The 22,743-nt window shown below is 44.6% G+C and overlaps 2 protein-coding genes across 4 annotated transcripts; one reads left to right on the top strand and one right to left on the bottom strand.

Annotated features, from left to right (window-relative positions):
• Positions 1-3,431: 3,431 nt before the first annotated feature.
• On the top strand, positions 3,432-14,062 carry LOC135248847 (phosphomannomutase 1-like). 3 transcript variants are annotated; one of them, XM_064323838.1, is made up of 8 exons: positions 3,432-3,821; positions 5,771-5,888; positions 7,278-7,354; positions 7,678-7,736; positions 8,098-8,197; positions 8,365-8,440; positions 11,496-11,611; positions 12,026-14,062. In XM_064323838.1, the coding sequence occupies exons 1-8, from the start codon at positions 3,741-3,743 to the stop codon at positions 12,146-12,148; spliced, it is 750 nt and encodes a 249-aa protein (XP_064179908.1). In that variant the 5' UTR covers positions 3,432-3,740; the 3' UTR covers positions 12,149-14,062. The 3 variants fall into 3 exon arrangements, with proteins under 3 accessions (XP_064179908.1, XP_064179907.1, XP_064179909.1); XM_064323837.1 differs by having other exon boundaries at positions 7,678-7,769; XM_064323839.1 differs by lacking the exons at positions 11,496-11,611; positions 12,026-14,062 and adding an exon at positions 9,570-11,147 and having other exon boundaries at positions 7,678-7,769.
• Positions 14,063-14,415: 353 nt separating this feature from the next.
• csdc2a (cold shock domain containing C2, RNA binding a) lies at positions 14,416-17,836 on the bottom strand. Its single transcript, XM_064323835.1, has 3 exons — positions 17,216-17,836; positions 16,208-16,330; positions 14,416-15,768 (listed from the first exon to the last, which is right to left on the bottom strand). The coding sequence occupies exons 1-3, from the start codon at positions 17,389-17,391 to the stop codon at positions 15,606-15,608; spliced, it is 462 nt and encodes a 153-aa protein (XP_064179905.1). The 5' UTR covers positions 17,392-17,836; the 3' UTR covers positions 14,416-15,605.
• Positions 17,837-22,743: the final 4,907 nt, after the last annotated feature.

The raw sequence follows: 22,743 nt of genomic DNA, 5'->3' as shown, positions 1-22,743 counted from the left end.
TTTGTCAGTTGATTTCCTGTAGCTTCCAAAAATTTTGCCATATTGCTGTAGATCAGGAGTATCAGACTCCAGTCCAAGAGGGCCACAGTGTTTGTTGTCTCTTATCTGTTTAGATCCTGCTGCCAGCTATTCAAATAAATATTTGATTGTCAACATCAGCCTTAAGCTTAAATTGGCTGCTGATTGAAAAAATTAATCTCCAAACCCAGCACACACCCCAGTCTGGCAAAATTTAAGTTTCTCACCCCTGTGGTAGATGAATCTGTCTTGAAGTTCTACTCTGACAGACCTGTTTTATCTCAAATTCATTCTACATCTTCATTTCTTACACTAACAGAGATTAATCAGCACAATGCTGTTTAATATATGAATCTATAGAGGACTTTTAGTTCAGTACAGAACAGAAGTATCTCTTGCCTACATTTCCAGAAAATAGTTATGTTCTCTAAACAGTGTCCATGTCTTATTTATTTATTTATTTATTTGCAAACTTCAACAAATGTTTTTTGCGAAATTCATCTGGACACCAAGATAAATATCCCGATGTGATAACAACTCACATTACCAATCCTTTCATTCTGGTACAATAAATAAAAATATTTAAATATTAGTAACATCTATATTGTTATATTTCCTTCCTGTGTTCTAATATACGTGGCAAAAACAAGTGCTTTTATATTATTGCATGCACACATACACAGTAAAAAAAAGAAAGAATCCATGTTCATTCAAGTCTAACAGAGTTCATATTGTTTATGCTGAAATAGTTTACTTAAGGAGAAAGCAATAGGGACCCAATGTACTCTATCAGCGTTGACTTAGCACTGACTGAACATTTTATTGCGCACAAATTTGCAGAAATGTGTTTCCCTTTATAACACTTCCATTTCCTGCATTTTTTCAAATCGCAGGAAGATTACTCATTAGAGCCCTTTGTTTGTGCTCCGCTTCCATCATTTATCATTTTATTGCACCATGGCTTTCATGCAGTTAGTTCCTGTCCTCCTGTGCAAAAATATACAGTGTGCTCTCCGGAGAAGCACAATATCACACCTTCCATGATGTCCAAGAACAAACTTCCTATACCCTGTGAATCTTTCTACAAATGATTTACCTGCCACTGAATAACAGTTGGACACTTTTATTTTCAGTTTTATTTGTCACTGCTGTTTTGAAGTGAATTACTTCAGTCTTAAAGAAATGTGAAAGAACAGCATACGTTTGGACATGGCTGTGTGTGCAGGTGTAGACACACCTGTGCATGTTTATACCTGTACCCATCTTCATCACACAGGTTGGCATTGCCTGGTGCAGGGTAACAAAAAGTGGTATTTATGTCTCAGAATCAGGGGGAGATTGGGCATTTCTGGAAGAATTTGGAGGAACTTGGAAAAATAGAGAGAAAATGACCTATTTTCTGTACGAGACACAAAACACTGACCCGGCTTTGCTTTTTTCTCCTGATATGTCTTATCTTTGTCTTTGCAGGTCAAACATTTATCTATTAGGGCATTGGTTATAAATAGCAGGTTTAAAGTACAGATTTAATAGCTGGCCTAGATGGAAATGAGCTCTTTAAAAAATCTACTGACTGACTCATCTTGTGTGCTTTTTATTGCCATTATTAAGGTGCAATGGCCCATTTCAGTTGTGTAAGTTACTGAAGGAATTAAAGACAATGCGGTCAACTTTTCAGGTGTTTGGGCCTGTGGTCCTGGTTTAGATTTCTCAGACTGAATCCTCTTTTTGGGGGTTCTGGAGGCTTATCATAGATTTTTTTTTTTGTGTGGGCAGTATATATTCCCTACTATGATATTATCTTAATAACAGACCATGAAACAATTAATTCACAATCTGACATGTTTTATAATTAATCACTATGTACACCATAGTCCTACAAGGAACAAAGTTCACCTAATATTTCCATGGGGTGATAAACATCTAATATGGGAAGGGCAGGATCAACAAGAGGGTCAGAGGGGGCACGGTTGGGCCCAATCCTCAGTTATCTCCCTCTTGGGGATTCGGCTGTGAGTTGCCAGGCGCAGTCGGTCTGGTTTTTCCATGGCCTCGCCCTTGTGGGAGGGGGATTATTTTCGGTGAATTAAATAATGCTTCTGTGGGATAGCTCACTGTGTGCTGAATGAACGGGACTTAGCTGCACTCTCTTTTTCGCTAAGGACTTCTGCTTGAGAGGAAAGGAGTCACATTGGAGGTGACTAATCTTGAAACACTTCAGGGCAGACCATGTTCCCGTAAAAAATGCTGGATCCTGGTACTCATGTGTGTACAGGTAGGGAGGGGTTGGGCTTAATTCAATTCAATTTTATTTGTAACACTTTTTATAGCACCTATTTTATAGCACTTTTTACAGACATGCTGTGACACACACTTTACAGAAGAAACAGAAAGGAAAGAACCAGAACCCCCAAAAAGCGAGCAATTGAGGTGAAAAAATAAATTAAAAATAAAAAACTCCCCAGAGGGCAGAAAAAACACTCAAAGAGTGGCGGGAAAAACTTTCAGGAGGAGCCCAGTTATAGAGAGGGAGCCTCTCACCACTGGTTGGGCCAGTGTAATAGTAAAGAAAGTAACAGAAATATAGAGAGGGATCTGTCAGAGCAAGGACCCACAGGACGTATGCAGACAGGCAGACTTTCAAAAGGATGAGGGGTGTGGAAGTTACATTACATTACATTTATTTGGCAGACGTTTTCATCCAAAGGGACATACAGTTAGTGCATACCGAAAGGTATTCCAGTCCAGTGCACCCTTCAGACCTTAACATGCGGCGATACCTGTTTTTTTTATTGTTTGTTTTGATCAGACAGTGTACCGAGCGTCTTTCAAGTTCCTCAGTGACTGTTCTTACACATGACACGACTCTTGGTTAAAACGATTTTCACTTTGAAGCAAACGAAAGCTAGAATTTCGCTACACTGCAAAAATATTAAGATCCAGGCCAATATTTCAAGGTCAGCGCATATTTGTTTAAACTGGATAAAATCGGGTCCTCCTATATATAGGGTTCTGACTGTAGCCGCGTGCTGCGAATTCTCAGGATCACAGCAGCCTCCCCGCTTTATACGTTTGTATATGTAGAGGGGGATCAACTTCCATCAGCTGAGGATCAATATTGTTCTTAGATTGCCTCCTAGAGGACACACATGAAAAAAGCAATAGTAATGCATTAACACAGTAAACGTAATTCGTGAAAGGATTTCCTGTTTGTGTCAGTTTTTATTTTTGTCACGTATTCACATGGGGAAACGCAATTATACAATAAAGAGCACTTATGTGTATCGTTCCTATTTCACACCAATGTTTATTATTTGTAGTATCTGAAGGTTACTACACGAGTTAACACCCCTTTGCACACCTGACCTCCAAACAATGTTTTTATTGGCTGTGCAGATCGCTGTCATCAAAAAAAGAAACAGTGGCGCACTGTCTGCCCCGTATTACAAAAATGTGGTACTGCTCGGCAGAAATTATAGAAAATATCAGATGAGCAACGTTTTTAAAGTATATGTTTCAAAACAGTTGTTTCACTTCCTTACTCTGTCTTTTGTATTTTATCATTTAACGTTTCCATTCGTTTCGTTTTTTCACAATACCGAACGAAGACTCCTTGGATATATTTTCCGTCAGCTACAGTGGCTAGCTATATTCTATTTGTACATTAATTACTGCTGTCTTGAAGTTCATTACATCTTTCGAATAGTTTTGCCTTCGTGGCGATGGATGAAAATAATTGTCTTTCACCGAGGAATGTCTTGTGTTTATTTGATGTGGACGGCACCCTGACACCTGCTAGAGAAGTAAGTAACACTGTTTTTCTTCGAGGTGGTGTCACGAGAAATATAATAAAGGAAGAATTTTGGGTCTATACACACATGCATATTAATTTTGACCTTTGTGTGCACATAGATGAATTTGTGAGCCGTCTGAGTTATAATAATGTAATTTGTTTTCCACGGCATTTTTGAGTTATTATTAATGGATCATTTGTCAACAGGCATTTCGTCTTCAGAGAAATGCAAGGACGTTAGTACATCATTACGCGTAGAGGTCCATCGTAGTGATTTGGCCCATTCATGGAATGTAAATAATAAGTTCTGGGGTCATATTAGGCGACGAGGTTGCTTCCTACGCCCTTCACTTCTTTATGTCAATATATCACTTACAATCTTGTTACTTGTTTGAAAATCAGGATTGGTAAATCGTAAACGCGCATTTTATTTGGTCCAAGATCTGGGAATCACTCGAGGGACACGGATATAGTGCAGATATCGTTTATCGGAACACCGAGTACAACTACCGCGTACAGAAGAAATGCGTGCCTTCGTGCACGTCTCAAAGTAGCAGTTTGTCTTCTGACCTGCTTTTTTACATTTTTTGTGGCCTCGAGATGGCGTCATTGTGAAACAGTCTGCAATATATTAGAATCGTTTTGAAAATATCACTTAATAAAATCTTTGTCTTTGAATGTTTGATTGATCTAAGATGCTAAACGGAAATACATTTGCATTTGATAATATTAGCCACATATACAAAAATGAGGTAGAGAGTATATTTGGTCTTTCCAGTAAGACACATATGCACATATGTATACATGTACATGCAGTTTATGCTGTGGAGCATCATGAAGCTTTTTTTTATAGCGAACGGAAGAGTTCTTTGGTTCCATGCTAGCCTCACCCATTCTCACCTGCAAGAGCTGGCTTTGTAGTTTGTGTATTGTTCTGTATGTATGTCAGATATCTCCAAGTGAGTAACAGGCTAACAGTAGATACCCTCAAGAGGGCACAAACATGAAAGTGTCATGTTTAATCAGCTGAAACTGCATGTAACCCTCTGATATTGAAATGCGCAATGGGGTGATTTTTTTTAAAAGTTTGGGCTACATTTTAAAGGATTGATATTTGCTGTACCCGGCCGTACTTGTTGACTGTACTCCCTGTACTTACTCCTGCCGCATTCCTTTTGAAAGTAACAGCGCACGGCAAACTTTTATTTTTTCGGTACAATTATCAGGGCGGACAATTTTAACTGTTTCCTGCCACCCCCTTGCTTCCTGCAGCGGTGCAGTCAGCCATGCAGAGAGTTGGCCACTCCGCAGCCAAGCCCCCGTCGTCCCAGCCTGCCGGTCAGCTGCCGGACAACACCTCCCCTCGCTGGGCTGTAGAGTGCATAAGAGCCTGTATGGGTGGGGCCCACCACTTGGCCACACGTTTCCCACACAGTGTGTGTTTCCACTGTTGAAAGGCTTGTTTTTGGTCAGCTGTTTTAGACCAGGGTTAGTCTGCCCATTCTAGAATAGGCGGTTGTATTTGTCGGCCTGTCCCATTGCAGCGACGCCCCAACACCTCCTGTTTTTTTTGCGGAAGACACCCCGACTACTGTTGGCAAGTAACGCGTAAAACGGACCCGCTCCTCCAGCTTTTCAGCTTCGGGTTTACTTCCTTGTCGTGTTCTGACAAACAAAACTGAAACGCAACGAAATGAAACTAAACGAAAAGCTAAACTCTGTCTCTCGGTGCGTGCTGCCGGTCTCGGCCCCAAACTAACCTGGACTGATTAATTAACACAACTCAGGTGATCTCTCCACTAGCCAGCACAGCTGAGACCAATCCGGTTCATTGCTGGACCGGATGCCACATTATGCTGTAAATCTGAGTTGTACGCCTGAGTATCAGTGGACTTTTTTTTTTTTTTTTTTTTTGTGCGTTCATTTCGTCATGAGTCAGTGTTTCTCTCCAACCTGCAGAAGATCGACCCCCAGCTGGACGAGTTCTTTCAGTCTCTGCGGAGAAAGGTGAAGATTGGAGTGGTGGGGGGGTCAGACTACTCCAAGATCGCGGAGCAGCTGGGGAACGGGGAAGAAGGTGTCTTTCGTCATCATCATTATCATCATCATTATTGCTTTCAGAATAAGTCCTGTGTTTACATCTCCTCTATGAGCACTCCCTGCTTCTGAGGGACCCGTGTGCTGTCAGGGATATCCTGCAATTATGCCTGGAGCGTATGCTTCACAAACAGCCATTTTATTAGAGCAATGTGTGACTTCGACAAACTGACTTTGTTTCCTTATATTTGTACGAGCTTAGACAACACAGCATACACTGTCAACATTAGGCAACCCTTACGGCATCAAACAAGTGTACAGCCAGCTGGTGGTTAGCTCATCTCCTTTGAAGTGCACCTATTTCCTCTCTGAGGGAGGGGGGTATATTTTCAGGTGATATAGATCACAGCTGAGGGTAACGCCAGTTTTGAAACAATGAACAGCCGTATTCCGTTTGAGAGCTACAAACCAGCTTACCTGTATTCAGCACAGCCCGACCCACCCACATAAACCCACATATTTTAAAACATCCTAAACATGGCACAAGCACTCAGAGCTGCTAATATTGTAACTGACATTCGCTGACCTGACCTAACATTTAAAGTGGGATGACAGCCCAAACCATCACATGGACACATACATACACCGACTATGCTCTAAACTCAATATCTCTAACATACGTTCACCTGTATCTCATGCGACGCATTGCTGTAAAGAACAAGGTGGCTTGAGCACACCTGAAGATATTACACAGGTACCAGGGGTATGAAGTAGACTGTTGAGGAAAAAGACACTGCATCTCTGCACGGAATTAAAAACTCTCAGTCTACAGCTTTGCCAGGTATGACCTTTTGCAGCTTGAGATGTTGTCTGCACCCAAAACCTTGTTAGGGAACAGTTAATGTCATATGTGGGTATGCAGGAAAGTGGCCGTGGGCAAGTGGCTGGTTAGACGAGGCTGCACCATGTGACCATTCCTCAGATCAGCATTCCATAGATATCAGTCTGGGGCGTTTCCTAATCAGTAGTAATCCCCGATAACCTGTGTCCAGGGGTTTCTGGCAGGCTTAACACCTGGAGCTCTGTGGGAAGCATTGCGGGCCCCTTTTTGGTGATGTCATACTCTGTATATGCATGGCTGTACTTTTCAGTCCGCTAGGGTGCACTAATCATTGCGGCTTTGCACAGTGCTGTGGATTTGGCCAACACAGGGGCCTTGTGTGGAGCCATACAGAGACCAGATCTCAGCAATGCACCAATGACTCCCTTACTCCATAACCCGCTTATCAGATATCAGCGGTAGGGTAATTACAGAAATAGTTCCTCCGTGCATTTACATTCCTGGAAGTCCAAGGCTTGTTTTCTAACTTGTGTTTGTCAGTTAACGCTGACAATAGCATTGTTTCCCTCCCCTGCCTCCTCTGCATAGTGATACACAAGTTTGACTACGTGTTTGCAGAAAACGGCACAGTGCAGTACAAGGATGGAAAGCTCATCTCCAAGCAGGTGAGATGAGCTAAGGAATGAGAGCGAGAGCGTGAGAGAGAGAGAGAGGTGTGGCAGAGGAAGTGGGCTGTGGTCTGCCACTCTTATTGCTTATCATTGATATACTTGTGTTTAAAATTGCTGTGATGATAAGAAAGGCTTGATTAGTAGTGTATATAATATGTTTTGAAGTCAGTAAACCACCTGTGGCCCAGCTGAGAGACCTCGGAATGCAAGCTGGCCTCATTCAGGGGCCTGACTGTTTGTCTTGTGCTATTGTTGAGAAGTAGTGCTGTCACAGCTGCGGTGGCGTTCACGTTTGCATTTCCTGTTTCCTGTTTCAGGCCATTCAGAACCAGCTGGGGGAGGAGCTGCTGCAGGATCTCATTAACTTCTGCCTCAGGTACATGGGGCTCATCAAACTGCCCAAGAAGAGGTGAGGCGTAGCCATGGATACATTGCCTCCACGATGTTGAGCTGTGGGTTGCTGAATGCCAGCAGCTCCCTGTGATGGTGCAGTGGATTCTGGCATTTCTCTGTGCACAGTTACGTCAGAGACCTGTGAAATGAACAAAAGCTTTGCAGAATCACAGTGCCGGTTTGTCTCTTTTGTGCTTCAGAGGAGCTTTTGCCACATTTGATCACGCTATATTCTGTACCGCGCACTGATTGATAAGATCATGGTAGTGCTAGCTGAGTGCATCTGGAGCACTTTATCTCTTTCTGCGTGCTTCATCACTCTCTTCGTTTCTCTGTTCCTCCAGGGGCACTTTTATCGAGTTCCGGAGCGGAATGCTCAACATCTCCCCCATTGGCCGGAGCTGCACGCTGGAGGAGCGAATCGAGTTCTCTGAAATCGACAAGGTACGGGCAGGGTGTGGCATGGCCTGGGCGTGGCTCTCCGGCGGAGCAGATGTGGATCCATGTAAGCCTCACTGGAGTGCAGACTGCCAGGACGTGCTTGTGCCAAGCCCTACGGTGGGGTGGGAGCTAGCTGATGCCTCTCCCCCTTGTCCCCCCCCTCCCCCCAGAGAGAGAAGATCCGGGAGAAGTTTGTTGCCGCCCTGCAGGAGGAGTTTGCTGGGAAGGGGCTTCGGTTCACCAAGGGTGAGTCAGAGAGGTCAGAGGGGTCACGGAGGCATCTGCCTGTGTGTTACTGAATCATAGAAAGGTCTGTAAATTGCGCAGGTGTGTGTGCGTGTGCACGCGCATGCCTGCGAGTACAGCAGTGACTGCAGTTATCCTTGCCTATCGGGGGTGTCGGCACGCCAGATCTTTGGATCCTGTGCGTTCGTGTGTTTGATCTGCATTTCCCTGCAGGTTTCTCATTGTGTAATGAGCTGCGAGCTTCAGTCAGTGATCTGTGACAAAGCAGGGAGTTCAGCAGCACAGGCAGACCTGAGAGAGGTCGGCAGATCTAACGGTGTACCCACTTTCCCAGGAGGCTGCCACATCTGTCCACATTTCACCAGGGATGAGTTTTAAGAATTAAAAATATAATAATAGCCTGTTGTGTGGGAGGTGAAATCTTAACATGTTAGCATTTCTAACATGGTCTATCAGTCATTTGAACTCAGTTACTACCCCAGCGCAGAAATCGGAAGCCTCATTTCGAGCCATCGTGCTTGGAGCTCTGGAGGAAGGCTACAGGAGGCTGAGGGCCCAGACTGAAGGAGCTGTGTGACTGAGCAGCACCTAACTGTCAGACCCAGGGCCCGGAGCGGAGTAAACAGACAGCACGCGGCTGTCACGCTCAGCCGGTCTGCCTCAGCGCTCGCTGGGCCGGGTATATTTAGCGTCCGTGTAGGAAAAAGGCAGTTTTTTCGTACCACGAGTCGAAGAGACGTCCCGTGCTTGTCCAGTGCTCATATTTCACTCTTGGGGCTAAATTTAAATGACTGAGTCGATGGAGTAACTGTAATGGAATGCTGTATAGCCTATGTGTTGTTTTTAAGTTTGTATTTGTGCGTGTGTGTGTGTGTGTGTGTGTGTGCGTATGTGTTTGTGCGTCTGTGTGTCTGTGCATGTGTGTGTATGTGTGTGTGTGTCTGTGAATGTCTGTGTGTGTGTGTGTCTGGGTGCGTGTGTGTCTGTGTGCATATGTGTCTGTGTGTGTGTGTGTCTGTGTGTGTGTTTCGGCAGTTGTGTTCATTTGTGTGGCCAGCTTGTTTTTGCTTTGTCCAGTCGACTGCGTGTGCTTCTGCTCTGTAATGGATTCTCTGTTGTCTGTTACCAGGAGGGTATCCAGGAACAGCCTCGTTGTGTTTGACAGCAGGGGAGAGTCATGTACACCCACCCCCTACCCCCCTCATGTGTTCTGTGGGAGCTGAGCGTGTTGTCAAGGTGTTCCTACCAGCTGGAACTTGACCTTTCTCTGAGTAATGCACGTTCGGCAGGACTTCCGGATGAAGTGCTTTATACTCTGCTGCTCCAGTAGCTACTGTACAGAGGAGAACTCACAGGGGGAGGAAGATGGAGTGAATTGGAAATTGAATTTGTGGACTCTTGCCTGGCTCATTTTATGCCTCTCTTTGTCCTGCGTAGACGCTCTGAATGTGCAGCATTTGTCCTTCGGTTCGTGTGATTTGCGATGCTCTATTTTACATCAGACCAACGCCCTCTTGTAGCCAAATGAGGCCTGTGGGTAGTTTTACTGCAGTGCCCGTGAAATGCTGGCACGGAAACCATGCGGCATGCGGCATGCGTCTGCTGCAGCCTCTGCGTTGTTTTTCTGCGGGACTCTTCTGCTGAGAGGTGTTTTGCACTGCGCGTTTTGGGCGATGCAGCGAGGCGGCCGTAAATCTCACGCTGCGGACATTTTATTTTTCTCAGTCCCGCGACCACTGGTGAGGGAGGCGGGAAAACTGGGCATTGTGGACCCGCGTGCATCTGATTGGCTGCTGCTTTCACATACAGCCAGCCCTTTAATCAATTTTAGTCCTTTTTACTCTGGGAGGGACCTAGGGAGGGAGAGGAGTGGAAGAAAGAAAGAGATAAAGTGAGAGCATGAGAGAGAGAGAGAGAGAGCAGATAGAAACAGATTAGAGAACATTTCTTCCCCAATCACAAAAATGGTTCCAAACATCACAAATTTACCTGAACCACATAAAATTCAAGAGAGACAGAGAGAGAGAGAGACAGAGTGTGAGAGACAGGGTTGTGTGGGGAACTGTATTTCTGTTGTGTTGTGTATAGTCCCCCCCCTGAGTGGGACCTGATTTCTCACACCCTGAATGCAGGACCTCTTTCTACTGCTCAGCAGAGCAGGTCATTAGGGCCAGTTTGTTTCTACTTTTCAACATTGTTTTTTCTGATTTTAACTTTTGGGTTCTTAGATCTGTAGGTCTGTTGGTCTTTTTGTGCTCCACAGGACCTCAAATACGATGGAGATGGAGAGAGAGATCAGAGAGAGCAGAGAAGTTAAATTAATTCAAAGAATGGACTGATTGTAGCTGAGTCTTTTACTTTTAAATGTTATTTAATGTGAAAAATAAACCAGTGCATTTTAGAGAACATTAACATAAAACCAGAATGCAACATGAAACAGGTACCAGGTTCGATTCCCACGTTGGACACTGTCGTTGTAGCCTTGAGCAAGGTACTTAACCTGCATTGCTTCACTATATTTCCAACTGTATAAATTGATGCAAGTGCAAGAGCATTTGGTAAATGCCTGTAATGTAGTGTAAATGTGATGCTGTATTCTCAGCTTTATCGCATCATCACCAAAACCCCTCCCCCATTTACATCACTGATGCCCCGCCCACTGCCCCCTTTATAAAAGCTGTGTTCAAATCTCAGACACTATGGGGTTTAGGGGCGACATAGCAGGAGGTAGAGATTGTCGCATCGAGTTGCCGTTCAACCGCGGCGTCAAGTGCCTGAAAAGACATAACCCCTAACCTGACCCTAACTCTCTGCGAATGAGAGCATCATGACTTTGATAAAGCTATTAAATGAGTCCATTCATTACCATTTAGAGGGAGGAGCGAGCATCGGAATGAAGTCATTTCTCTCTATGTTTGTATTTAGTGATTTACACGTATTGGTTGAGTAACCTCTGCTGAAGCAGTTATGCTTCTCTTTGGTTGGATTTATGCGCAGAGTTGTTATTCTGACCTATTTTCTCCCCTCTCTGTGCCTCTTGTGTCTGTGTCGCCAGGGGGCCTGATTAGTTTTGACGTGTTCCCGGAGGGGTGGGACAAGACGCTCTGCCTGGACATCCTGGAGGGGGAGGGGCTGGAGGCCATCTACTTTTTCGGCAACGAGACCACACCTGTAAGTGAGGAAGAGGGGAAGTGGGGGAGGTTTAAATACACTAAGGGGAGGAAGTGAGGTGTCAGGTGAGGAGAGAAGGGAGCTGGGAACTGGGGTCTAAGCGGAAAGCTGCAGCTCTAAAGGAACAATTGGGCTGATTTGCTGAGCTTTAACAATACATGTAGTTAAAATGGAGTGAGGTTGGACTGACCACACACGGCTGGTGCGCTACGGCTGAGCAACTGAGGAGGGAAAGAGAGAGCCAACGAGAAAAAGAGAGACAGACAGCAAGGAAGGAAACAGCTAAGGACAAAGCAAAAAAGATACAAATGAAGTGTAGGGGTGACGGGAAAAAGGGAATTTGAACCTGTGAAAGCCCTCAAAGATTCTGCAACTGTGAAGATTGTGTTAACTCTTGATTTTTATCTCCTTTAGGGGGGTAATGACTATGAAATATTCAATGACCCACGGACCAGAGGCTTCACAGTGCAGTCCCCCGAAGACACAGCCAGGCTCTGCAGGGAACTCTTCTTCAGTGGTCACCAGAGTGAACCTTGACCACAGTGGCCTCACAGACGGTTGTCTGTGAGACAGCTCCCCCTGCTGATTAAAACGGGTGCTACACAAAAAGAAAAGAGGTTATTTGCCATCCCTCTTGAGAGTGGCAGCGATTCTCTCCTTTTTCTTTTGACTGTTGTGATTGTAACATGTGCTGTTGCTGCTAGTGACTGATTTCACACCATTCGTATGTATAAAATGTACATTGAAGAAAAATTAACAAAAAACAAGAGGGACCCATGAAATATGGATGTATTAACTGACCCAAAAACCAGGAAGTGTTGTTGCGCTGAACGCACTGAACTGAGTTGTACTGCAGGTGTGTAGAGCTGACAGTGTAGATATAAGAGAATGCTAACCACACACTGCAAAAATAATGCCTGTATAATGACTTGTACCGGCTCTGATTTATTCCAGCTTCTTAACTGATCCACACACATCAAACTGACAGATGTGAAGGGAACATAAATCAATATTTCTATGTGTTTACCTTATTTCAGTATTTCAACTAAGACTTTTAATACTATATTCCATTTCCATATGTGGGAGAAGTGATTCTGTTTTAAAAATATCCCTCTTTTGCACTTGGAGAATGCAGCCAAAAGATCTAGTGGGTCTCCTGTTGAAAATTACTGCTTAAACCATCTTAATCTGGTCCAGCTGGTTTAGGCTGCATTTTCCACACTTTTAGCTGGTTCTAGCTGGTCGACCAACTGTTCACTAGCTGACCAGCCTGCAGTCAGCTTGTCCACAAGGTTAGCCACCACCATACTCTACCAGCTTAATCGTCTTTAGCCAGCTTTGACCAGCCACAGATCGGATTAGTCCATCAACAGGCCAGTTTTGACCAGCCACAGATCAGCTTTGACCAGCCACAGGCCAGGAATGACCAGCCACCAATCAGCTTTCACCAGTCACAGATCAGCTACGAGCAGCTGAGACCAGCAGGTCTCAGCTGAAGTTTTCAGCATGGTTGACAACTATATGCAAAGAAAGTACTGAGTACTTGATTTCTTTCCCCAGGCAGTTGTCACGTGCAGCTCTGAAACGTGTTTGTTTTTTTATATCGGTTTACATTGTCGCTGTGAGCGAGCATGTGATGTGTCGTACTGTAACCCAGCTGAGCTCGTGGTTTTTAAGGGAAGGGGAAAGCAGTCTGGCGGGCCGGCTAGCAGTGCTTGTTTACCAAGGAGCCCCAGCTCTGCGGCTACACGGCCCTGAGGCTGTTTTTATGATCGAAAGTGTTTTATGATTGTTTGAAACCGGACCAACCCCTCAGCCTTGTGGACAGTCAGAGAGCCCCAGCCTGCAGGCAGAGGGGTTCAGAGGCAGGCTTTGCCTAAGGTGGAGGTACCACACATTCTGTAGCCTGAAGGTCAAAGGTCGCAGCTCTGCAGTCTTAACATTGAAACTTCTGTGTCTGCCAGTTGAAATGGAAAAATCCTTGTTTAATGCATGTCATGAATATTTATGTTCTTAAACCGGGAATGTCCATTGGGAACCCCTGTTAATGGGACCCCCCCCCCTCCCCCAGACAGAGAGTAAGGATTTTTGTGAGGATGGAAGGAACTCAGGAGCTGAATGTCTGGTTACCGTAGAGAATGCGGGGGGGGACTGATGGCATACGATTAGCTGCTCATTGGTTTCACATGATGTTACTTGCAGTATGTTCTAATCACGTCAGTGAAGGGTTGTTAAATGCAGTCCAGCATTTCGGTGTGCACTTCGGTCAGAGTTCTTCTCGATGGGTGGTGTTAGGATGCTGCAACCTAACCGTCACCCTGAAGCCTGTTCTTGATTGGCAGGTATTCCGCAAGTTTGTCCAAATCCCAATTGGGATTTTTATTGATTACTGAAGTATGGAAACGGTATAAGGAAATTAATGTATTTTAAATAAAACATATTGCGAAAGACTGTCTGAATTATTTGGTTATTTCTTTGCGACACAGCAGGTAAAACCTACTAGTTCTGATCCAGTGGCGTACGCTGTAGCCTCCCAAGTCATTCACATCGTCCAGTTGCTGAATCTTCCAGACCGAACAGACAGTGGCTCTCATGCCACTCAAGCAGTTTGTATCAGCTAATTAGTTAATCATGGTGAGCTATTTATTTCACTCAATACCTCCTAATTTGTACGGTAATCTTTCAAACCAACAGGAGGCTTTTTCAGACCTGGAGCTGTTGGAAGAAATGTGCAGGTTGTACACTTGTACCAAAGGACTGAGGAGCTGTTTTGACATTTATATAAGAAATGACGAAAGACTGTCTTGTGCATCGTAAAAGAATTTATTTAAATTAGTTTATCATGACCTAATGCCAGTCACAGTGGTTTGACCAAAAAGAAAGTGCTCTGAATTACAGTGGGTTGAAGAAACAAAACGTTCTTGTACATTTAGTATCAGAAATTAGTTTAACAATAATGGCAAAAGAAATGGATTCACTGGACATGATAGTGGTGTATATTATAGAAACAATTATATCATTTATCACATTTCAAGCACATAAATTATTATGGTTTCATACAATGAAATTAATGAGTTTTTAGATATTAGATAAATTAGATTTATCTATCTTAATAGAAAAAGGGGGTTTGTACCCTGTTAATTACCAGAGCTTTACTTTGATAATGTAACAGCCCACATTCACAAACTGGACTACAATGCTATATTACCTACCCTGAATAGCCTTGACATTAACCATGGGGACTGTAGTCAGTTTGGCAGTACTTAATATAGAATAGTCTATGGTTATGTGCAGTTTTGACTACAATGCCCAGAGGCATAAAATCTGTAAGGTCTGTACAGAGCACAAACTCAAAAATTATTCCCAGTAATCCCATAACATAAAAAACCCAACTCAAATACAAAATCTGTACTGGTGACTGAAAATAAATAAATAAATAAATAAAGATAAATAACGGTAAAAATACAAATACAAAGACTGACAAAATCATGAAATTAAGGAAGAATTGTTGCTTTTCATTTCACAGTAAAATATATGTGTTTACCTAATACCAAAATCCTACCCACTCTGATCAGCCTTTTCTATACTCCTCCTGTCTAAAGTACCCCCCCAACCCCATCCACCTCAAGCTCCTCTTCTTTTCAACTTTCTATCCCAAAACACATTCCAAGACCCCATTAGTATTCCCAAAAACAAAGACACGTGTAACCCTGTTTCCTTCTTTACTCTTCCACGCATTCCCGCCTTTAAGTGTACATAGCAGAAAAAACACTCAACCTCCATCCAACTCCCGTCTCCATGCCGACCGTTTATGCTTTCACTTCCTTAAATAAGCCCTCTTTCACTTCCCACATCCTTTTTGCTCCTCTGGTTTTCATCGCCCTTCATCGTTCACATCCTCATCCTGTCCATCCCACCCCCCCCTCCTCCCCCTCCCCCCTCCCCCCTCCGCCCTCCAGCTTCCTCCATGACAGCACTAGGCCGGAGCTGAAGCCTAAGAGCTGATTATCTGGCCAGACCAGGTTTCATGCTTGCTACTGGGGTTCGGGTGAATGATCGCCACCTCCACAGCCTGGATCTTCAGGTTTTTGGGCGGAATGGGACACACCTTGTACGTCACCTCATCTCCCTCCATGGGCACGTATTCTCCCTCGATACTTTTACAGAGAGAGAGAGAAAGAAAAGAAAGACAGGCAAAGAAGAGAGAGAGCAAATATTATAAGTCTCCACCCCTGGAAAAGGGGTTATCTGTATTTACACTTTAACATCAAGCATTCTTGAAATGGCTTAAGAGCAATTATCAAGCAAATCTAATGTACATGTACTGTAACTGCCTCCAATATTTGCTTCTTTGCAGGCTGCCTCTGGCAACAGATGCAGCTGAATGATTGACACTTCATGATTCCCGCACAGAGGACCAGGAGCGCGGCAGACCCTGGAGTGTGAACCCCACGTTTCTGCGCTGTTCGCGGCGGTTGCTCCGGGGGGGTCGCTACGGGCAACGCTCTGGGAGGGGGGGGGGGGGGTCACTATGGTCCGCGTTCGAGGGGGGGGGGGCGCTACGGGCCGCGCTCGGGGGGGGGGGGGGTAACTCACTCAGAGATGTGCACGAAGATGTCCTCGCCCCCGTGGGAGGGCCGGATGAAGCCGTGACCCTGCGACCTGGAGAAGGCCTTGCACACGCCCTTGAAGACCGGCCCAGATGTGGCCCGCACCGTGCTGCAGACACACAGACAGGCAGGATTATGAAGGTTCACAAAGTCCTTAAATACAGTGCCGTGTACAAGAAGGCAGTGTGTATCTCTGTCTGCAATTTAGGCCTGGATTCAGTCAACCTTTATCCAGCAACTTAAACACAACACAGTTTGGTAAGCTAACGTAGGTCATTTCTGCGGTCAATTTCATGAGATGTTGGTGAAGATAAAAACTAACACTTGGGTTCAGCTGTGAACCAAAGTTAAAGACAAATGTTGACTGAACACAGATTGAATATAAATGGTTTGATGCAGTATTGCATGTAGAGCATGAATTCATAACCCAAATACATATTCATATACTTGTGCGTTCACACCACACACACACACACACACATTTCTGTGTAATATTTTAGTTTAACAGAAAGTAGTCCATTATCCCAGCAGAGTACACTCCAGTCTTTCTATGGCCTCTTTCTAAGGCCTTCTATAGACTCACAGGCTACCTACATCCACTCCCAAAAATCACGGAATCAAAAACAGTTCAGCTACAAAAATATTTTCTTTCAGAACTTGGTCAGTAAAACCAATTGCTTTCGTATCCCTGTATTTGTGATACAGGTGTCTCACATCACCTTAAACTCTCAAGCATAGAGGAGCTCTCTAGATTACTTACATGTCCAATGACCCCCTGCCCACCTCCTGTGAATAAAAAACCTGGTAACCTACTTCCCCCCCCCCCCCCCGTCTCTCTCTCTGTGTGATTTTAATACACTGGGCATGTCTTGCTTTTCTTCTGCTCCTCAGAGCTGTCTAATCTCAGCTCCCTCTCCCTGGTGTCTTGCGCATGACAGACAGAGCGGATCAGAGCGCCCCCCCCCCCCCCCACTGCCCCGCAGGCTCTACTCACGCCGAGTACGTGCGCGTGCGCTTGGTGGGCAGGGGGCTGGGCAGCTCCCCGGGCTGGAGGGGCTTCCTCTCCCAAATGCGGCTGCCCTCCCTCAGGAAGGGGAAGGAGAGGGAGAGGGGGGCCCGCGGGGAGCGCAGCGGGGGCTCGGCGGGGGGCGACGGGTCTGGGTCTGCCATCGCCGCGGGACGCCTTCTCCTTCACGCGGCTCCTCGCTCGCTCTCTCTCTCTCTCTCTGCGGCGGCGCGGCGCGGCGGGGCTAGCAGCTGGGCGTTAGCGTCGACCCGTCAGTCAGCGTGCATCCCTGATGGGCCGCGCGCGGTGTCGGTGAGCGCTCCCGCTGGCGTACGCTGCGAGTGTGTGTGTGTGTGTGTGTGTGTGTGTGTGTGTGTCTGACCGGCAGGTCGTCTGGCTCGCCCGTCCCTCAGTGCTCAGACTTCCTGCAACAGGAAAAAGAGAAAAGCACAAGTGAGAGGGCTGCTGACTCAGCAGATGGGTCAAACGCTCACGGCTCACTCACGGGCCAGAGCGGTCATTCTGAAGGCCCTCCAGGTCGGTCCACATCGGCCGATCAACAGTTCAGCAGCTCCACTGTTAGCCCTGTCGCCAGCCGTGCAAGGAGGAGGCTCAAGCCCCTGCCAGCCCGCACCCCCCTCCGCACCCCCTCCCTGCGTTTGCGTGGGTGTCGCCCGGGGAACTCCGGTTTCCTCCCACAGTCCAAAGACACGTAACCCGGGGACTGCAGAAGAAAATTAGCCTCCCTGGCAAGCTCTGGCACATTTAAATAAATGTTATTAATGTGTCAAATAAACTGCTAATAAATAAATGATCAAAATGATCTTTTCTATGCCAGTGCCCAGTGCAACTAGAAGTCCTTCCTGGGCAATGAAGCCTCACCCATGGGGGTATTTAATCTTTGTACATATTAGAGAAGGTCATCCTGTACTGCTGGGATCATGTTCACGGAGTCTAGATCAGATAGGCTAAAAAATCACTGACAAAATGGCTGCAGACCAAAAAAAGTATCCCTGTGTCATGATGAACAGAATGTGTACCCCTTCTGTTCATCACAGTAAAATTCAGTCAAAAAGAAAAACTACCCCCAGAACAGGACAGCACTGTGGGGAAAAGAAGGACAGCAAATGGGAAAAGATGGACAAAGAAACTCAGAAAGAAAGAAAGACAAGAGGTTGGCAAGTTCAACGTAGGAGACCAAAGAATCACAGTAGGAAAAAACTGAGTATTAATTTCCACATTGCAGCCATGTCACCAGCTGCCTGGGTTCTTGCATTTAGAGAGAGCGAACCTGCAGGGCAGGAAGGAATTCAGGCTTCAGCCAGTAAAACTCAAGTAACTATGAATGGAATTCATCGGAATGGCGGCACACGTTTCAAAAACCTCTCCTCTGTGATCTCGTTTAAAACCAATTGCGACTTCCACCCTGCAGATCGGGAGCGAGCGGGAGACTCAATAATAATCCTTTTCCATTCCGCATTCCCCTCCAGAAAAATGACTGAAGACTCAATTCCATTGGTTCAGCCGTCGGGCCTTACATCCACGTGCGCACCGTACTTAAACAAATGAATTTATGTAAGAGATAACAGGATCTGTAAGGCTGAACGTGACAAGCAGGCCTGTACAAACAATCTAAATATAGATACCTACAAGGCAAAAGCTGCCCTCTATTGACAGAGGGGGTCAAGCCGTGATATAGGGTAGGCATAGGCTAGATTAAAGAAACATGTCAATGCATACGCACAATTTAAACGGTGCACAAAATCCTGAGTCTTCAGACCGGCAAAGTTAAAAATAACCAAAACTGAATAAGGTAGTAATGCCCTTGTTAAAATAAGGTGTATGTTAATCCGAGTTGACGTCACTTCAACCGGTGGAACGTTAGTGGTTGTCAAGTCTCGCCGCAGTGCAATATCTGTCATAACCTGACGTTAACATCCACAGCCTACTGTAGTAACGCAGTGTAACTAGGTTTTCCTGTTGCAAAACATTGAACCTATTCCATTTGCGAGTTTTAAAACACGTATCAAATACGTTGGAAATGGCAATCAAATATGATTCAGTATACAGTAAGGCTACATATGGCCTGCACACTATAGATAGCAACTAGAACCACAGGGAAGTCATGGCTCCAGGGCCGATAACTCAAAATGTGCAATATTCACCGAATGTAGGCTATACGAGATTGTTTCTTCCCGACGAATAACATAAATAGATCAGTCAACAGTAGGCTACTAGCACCAGAGGCGAGGTGGCCAAGCGATGCCCAAGAACTGATCAACGGAGACTCACAGAAGAAATAAACTGGCGTTGAAAGAAAATATCGTTTACTGCGTCTGTTTCAGAAATAACGGCATGGGAAACATGTAATTCATTTGTCAACAAGACGGAGATGTTTTCGCGACGGCCCATTTTTTTTTCTGAAGGAAAATACTACATTTTTTTCACGTTAGAACCATGTTATCTATGTCAAATCGCGTCCTATCTGAATTCCAAAGGCATGTTGGCAAAAGAAAACGCGATTCTCTGAGTACAAAAACCTTTTCCATTTGATTCCAGAACATTCGCTTAAAACCCATTGATGTGCGCAAGCTGTAACAACTGGAAGAAAGGATTCTCCTGTCTAAATAATGAGGTGTTTATTTTGTAATGCTACAAGAGATTACTCATCTATAATGTTCCTATTAAATTACACATACCACGCTTTAAAGCGAGCAATTAGCCTACTAAAGTGCTAAGCAAAAAATACCGCCAATAGCAACCAAAACAGCAAAAAATACGCTAAACATATGTACGATGACAGGATCCATAATTAATCGAATCCTTACCGTTGTAAATACAGTCTGTTGTCGGTTTGTATACGGCAGTAGGCTATAGATATTTTCTCATTATCTATGCTACAACATTTACAAAAAACAAAAATAAACGTCGTAAATCCGCGCAAACGAGTGAAATACCTTTTCTGTCTGTGAGAGGTTGCGCGGCTGGATGGGTCTCGCTTGAGCCTACACACACCCCGGCTGACAGCGTGAAAGGACAAAAAACGGGTGGGGGGAGGAACAAGGGCGAAACATTCGTTGACACTATTGGACGAGTACCAGCATTGGCTTGCTTAACGAAATAATCTCACACAGCAGCACTGTTGCTCATCCTATTCATGCTACATACAGTCATAGAATATTATTATTATTATTATTATTATTATTATTATTATTATTATTAACACATAAAAAACTTTAAATGATTCATTATATAGATTATTATTATTATTATTCTGTATAATTAATCATTTTGGGTTTTTAAAATTTAATTTATGAAATTGCATGACAAAAAGTAGATCCCATTTCATTTTCACATTGTCAGGAACGAGTGGACAATTCACTTTAGTCTCCACGGAACATCAGCATCATCATATCTCCCTAGCTTATTCGTCGTTCTAGCGTCCTCTGTCAAATCAGGTGGCGCATCTGTTGCGGGGGAGGGCCGGTGCAGTCAGACCCCACACGCCTGATGGTCTAGTCGGAGTCACTAGTGCGCAATGAGGGGGAATCCGCTATTGGTGAATTTGTGCGCAGCCTAGTGGAATTCCTTACCTTGGGAAAGCGGGTCGTAATAATTCGATTCCGGATCTTGGACCGCCATTGTATCAATGCCTGTTTTTTATTTATGTATTTGCAGGAATTTGCACAATTTACCACAACCTAGAACAGGCCAGAGCGCGCGCGAGCGCTCTCTCTCTCTCTCTCTCTCCCTCTCTCTCTCTCTCTCTCTCTCTCTCTCTCTCTCTCTCTCTCCCCCTCTCTCTCTCTCTCTCTCTCTCTCTCTCTCCACACAATGATTTCTCTGTGCAGTGCAAACTTGGCCAGCTGCTGCAGATTCCCTGAGAGAATTACTACGCCGTCAAAGAATGCCGACCACAAAGACCCGGGTGAACATATACACACAGACACAGTGAGACCAGAATATTAAGCATGTCACAAGGAAAACTGTCTCATTGACCACCCAGGGCCCTGGAGTAATATGGAGAAAGGGGAGGTGGTTCCCAGCTAAATGTAAACACTGAATACATTCTTTGTGTCAAGATATTTGCTACTGCACTACCTTGACCCTGGCCTCCTAAAAGCAGTAATCCTCAGTTCCATACAAATTTATCCAGTAATTCATAAATGTTTTACAGAATGTGGTGTAGCCAGAAGCACATATGCACGGCATGTCCCCTTCAGACAATTATGTTCAATACTAAGTGCTGCTGTCTAGACTTAGAGTAGGCCTAACTTTTAGACGTGAGAAGTTAACACGCAAGTACGCAACCCATGTTAAGTAGCTGTTTCAGTTGATTATTGTGGCGAGTAACCAATATAGCCTCTCAATCTTTTGTTGTATCAGGTTTTTCGATTTTTTAAGTGGGCAGCTATCAGAAGCGAGATTTCGGATCCCCGTTCCCTACCAATCTACAGCGACCACGCTGTCCGGAAAAATGTGTGTTAACGCGCCATCTAGGGGCGAAATGTGGGAAAGCATCAGCAATAAAGGTGAAACTAGGACACGGTTACAATCAGTAGGCTGGGCTGGGACACACATTCGGTCCACTGCGTGTCTGTGCTCCCTTGAAGAACTGCGTAATCAGCCAAGTCAGTATATATCCAGAAATGACGTATTATGGGAAGATTCTGTATGAGTATTCATGATTCTGACTGGACTATGTACATGATATGAATTCCAAAGCCCAGGATCAATCATAGGCCACTTACTGTTTTGAGCTATTAAGTGTAATGTATCATCCATTAAGTCAATAATTTGTATGTTTAATATCAATACTGTGACTACATAAGATCATGGAATTCATATTTTCCTCAAAAGACTATTGATGAAAGAATTCATGATTGTTAGGAGTTAGTATTATAGTATTATCGCGTCATAAATACTAGCGTTAGTATCAGCAGTATATACTGGAAGCTGTCTTTAAAGCTCATGAAGACAGATATCTGCACATTCACAGGTTGGGAAGCTGATCTCTGTGATAATCAACAACAATGTCAACATTTTGATAACATTTCCCACGAGAGCTGCTTGATCGTTGACATTATCTTTGTAACTTCGTTTTACAACAGGATCCCCCTTGTAAAATGGATGTTGATGGGACTTTCCTGTTAAAATTAAAGGTGTATTCAGTGCTTGTGAATGTGTCGTGTAGGGCTTATGAAAGCATTACGCAATCCTCAATGCACCGATTTCTTTATCTAACTGCAGTTAACGAAACACTAGTCTTAAGTCAGAATTTGGCCTTTTCCTACACGTCTGCTGACTACGGGACAGTGAATCCATGTCCGTCTGTGAGATTCCTGTGTGTGGGAACGTCAGGAGGACTTATCAGATTCTTTCAATCAAGCGCCTGCACGTGCAAGAACCCTGCAGCTAAGATTCGCGTCATCACACATCACAAAACAGGTTCTCCCGCCCACCCGCTTCACATTCGCAACTGTAGTGACAGAAGAAATTTTTATACAAAAGGCCAG

This window comes from Anguilla rostrata, chromosome 2 (assembly GCF_018555375.3).
Source record: "Anguilla rostrata isolate EN2019 chromosome 2, ASM1855537v3, whole genome shotgun sequence".
In the NCBI taxonomy this organism is placed as follows: domain Eukaryota; kingdom Metazoa; phylum Chordata; class Actinopteri; order Anguilliformes; family Anguillidae; genus Anguilla; species Anguilla rostrata.
This window is presented reverse-complemented; position numbering and strand designations above follow the sequence as displayed.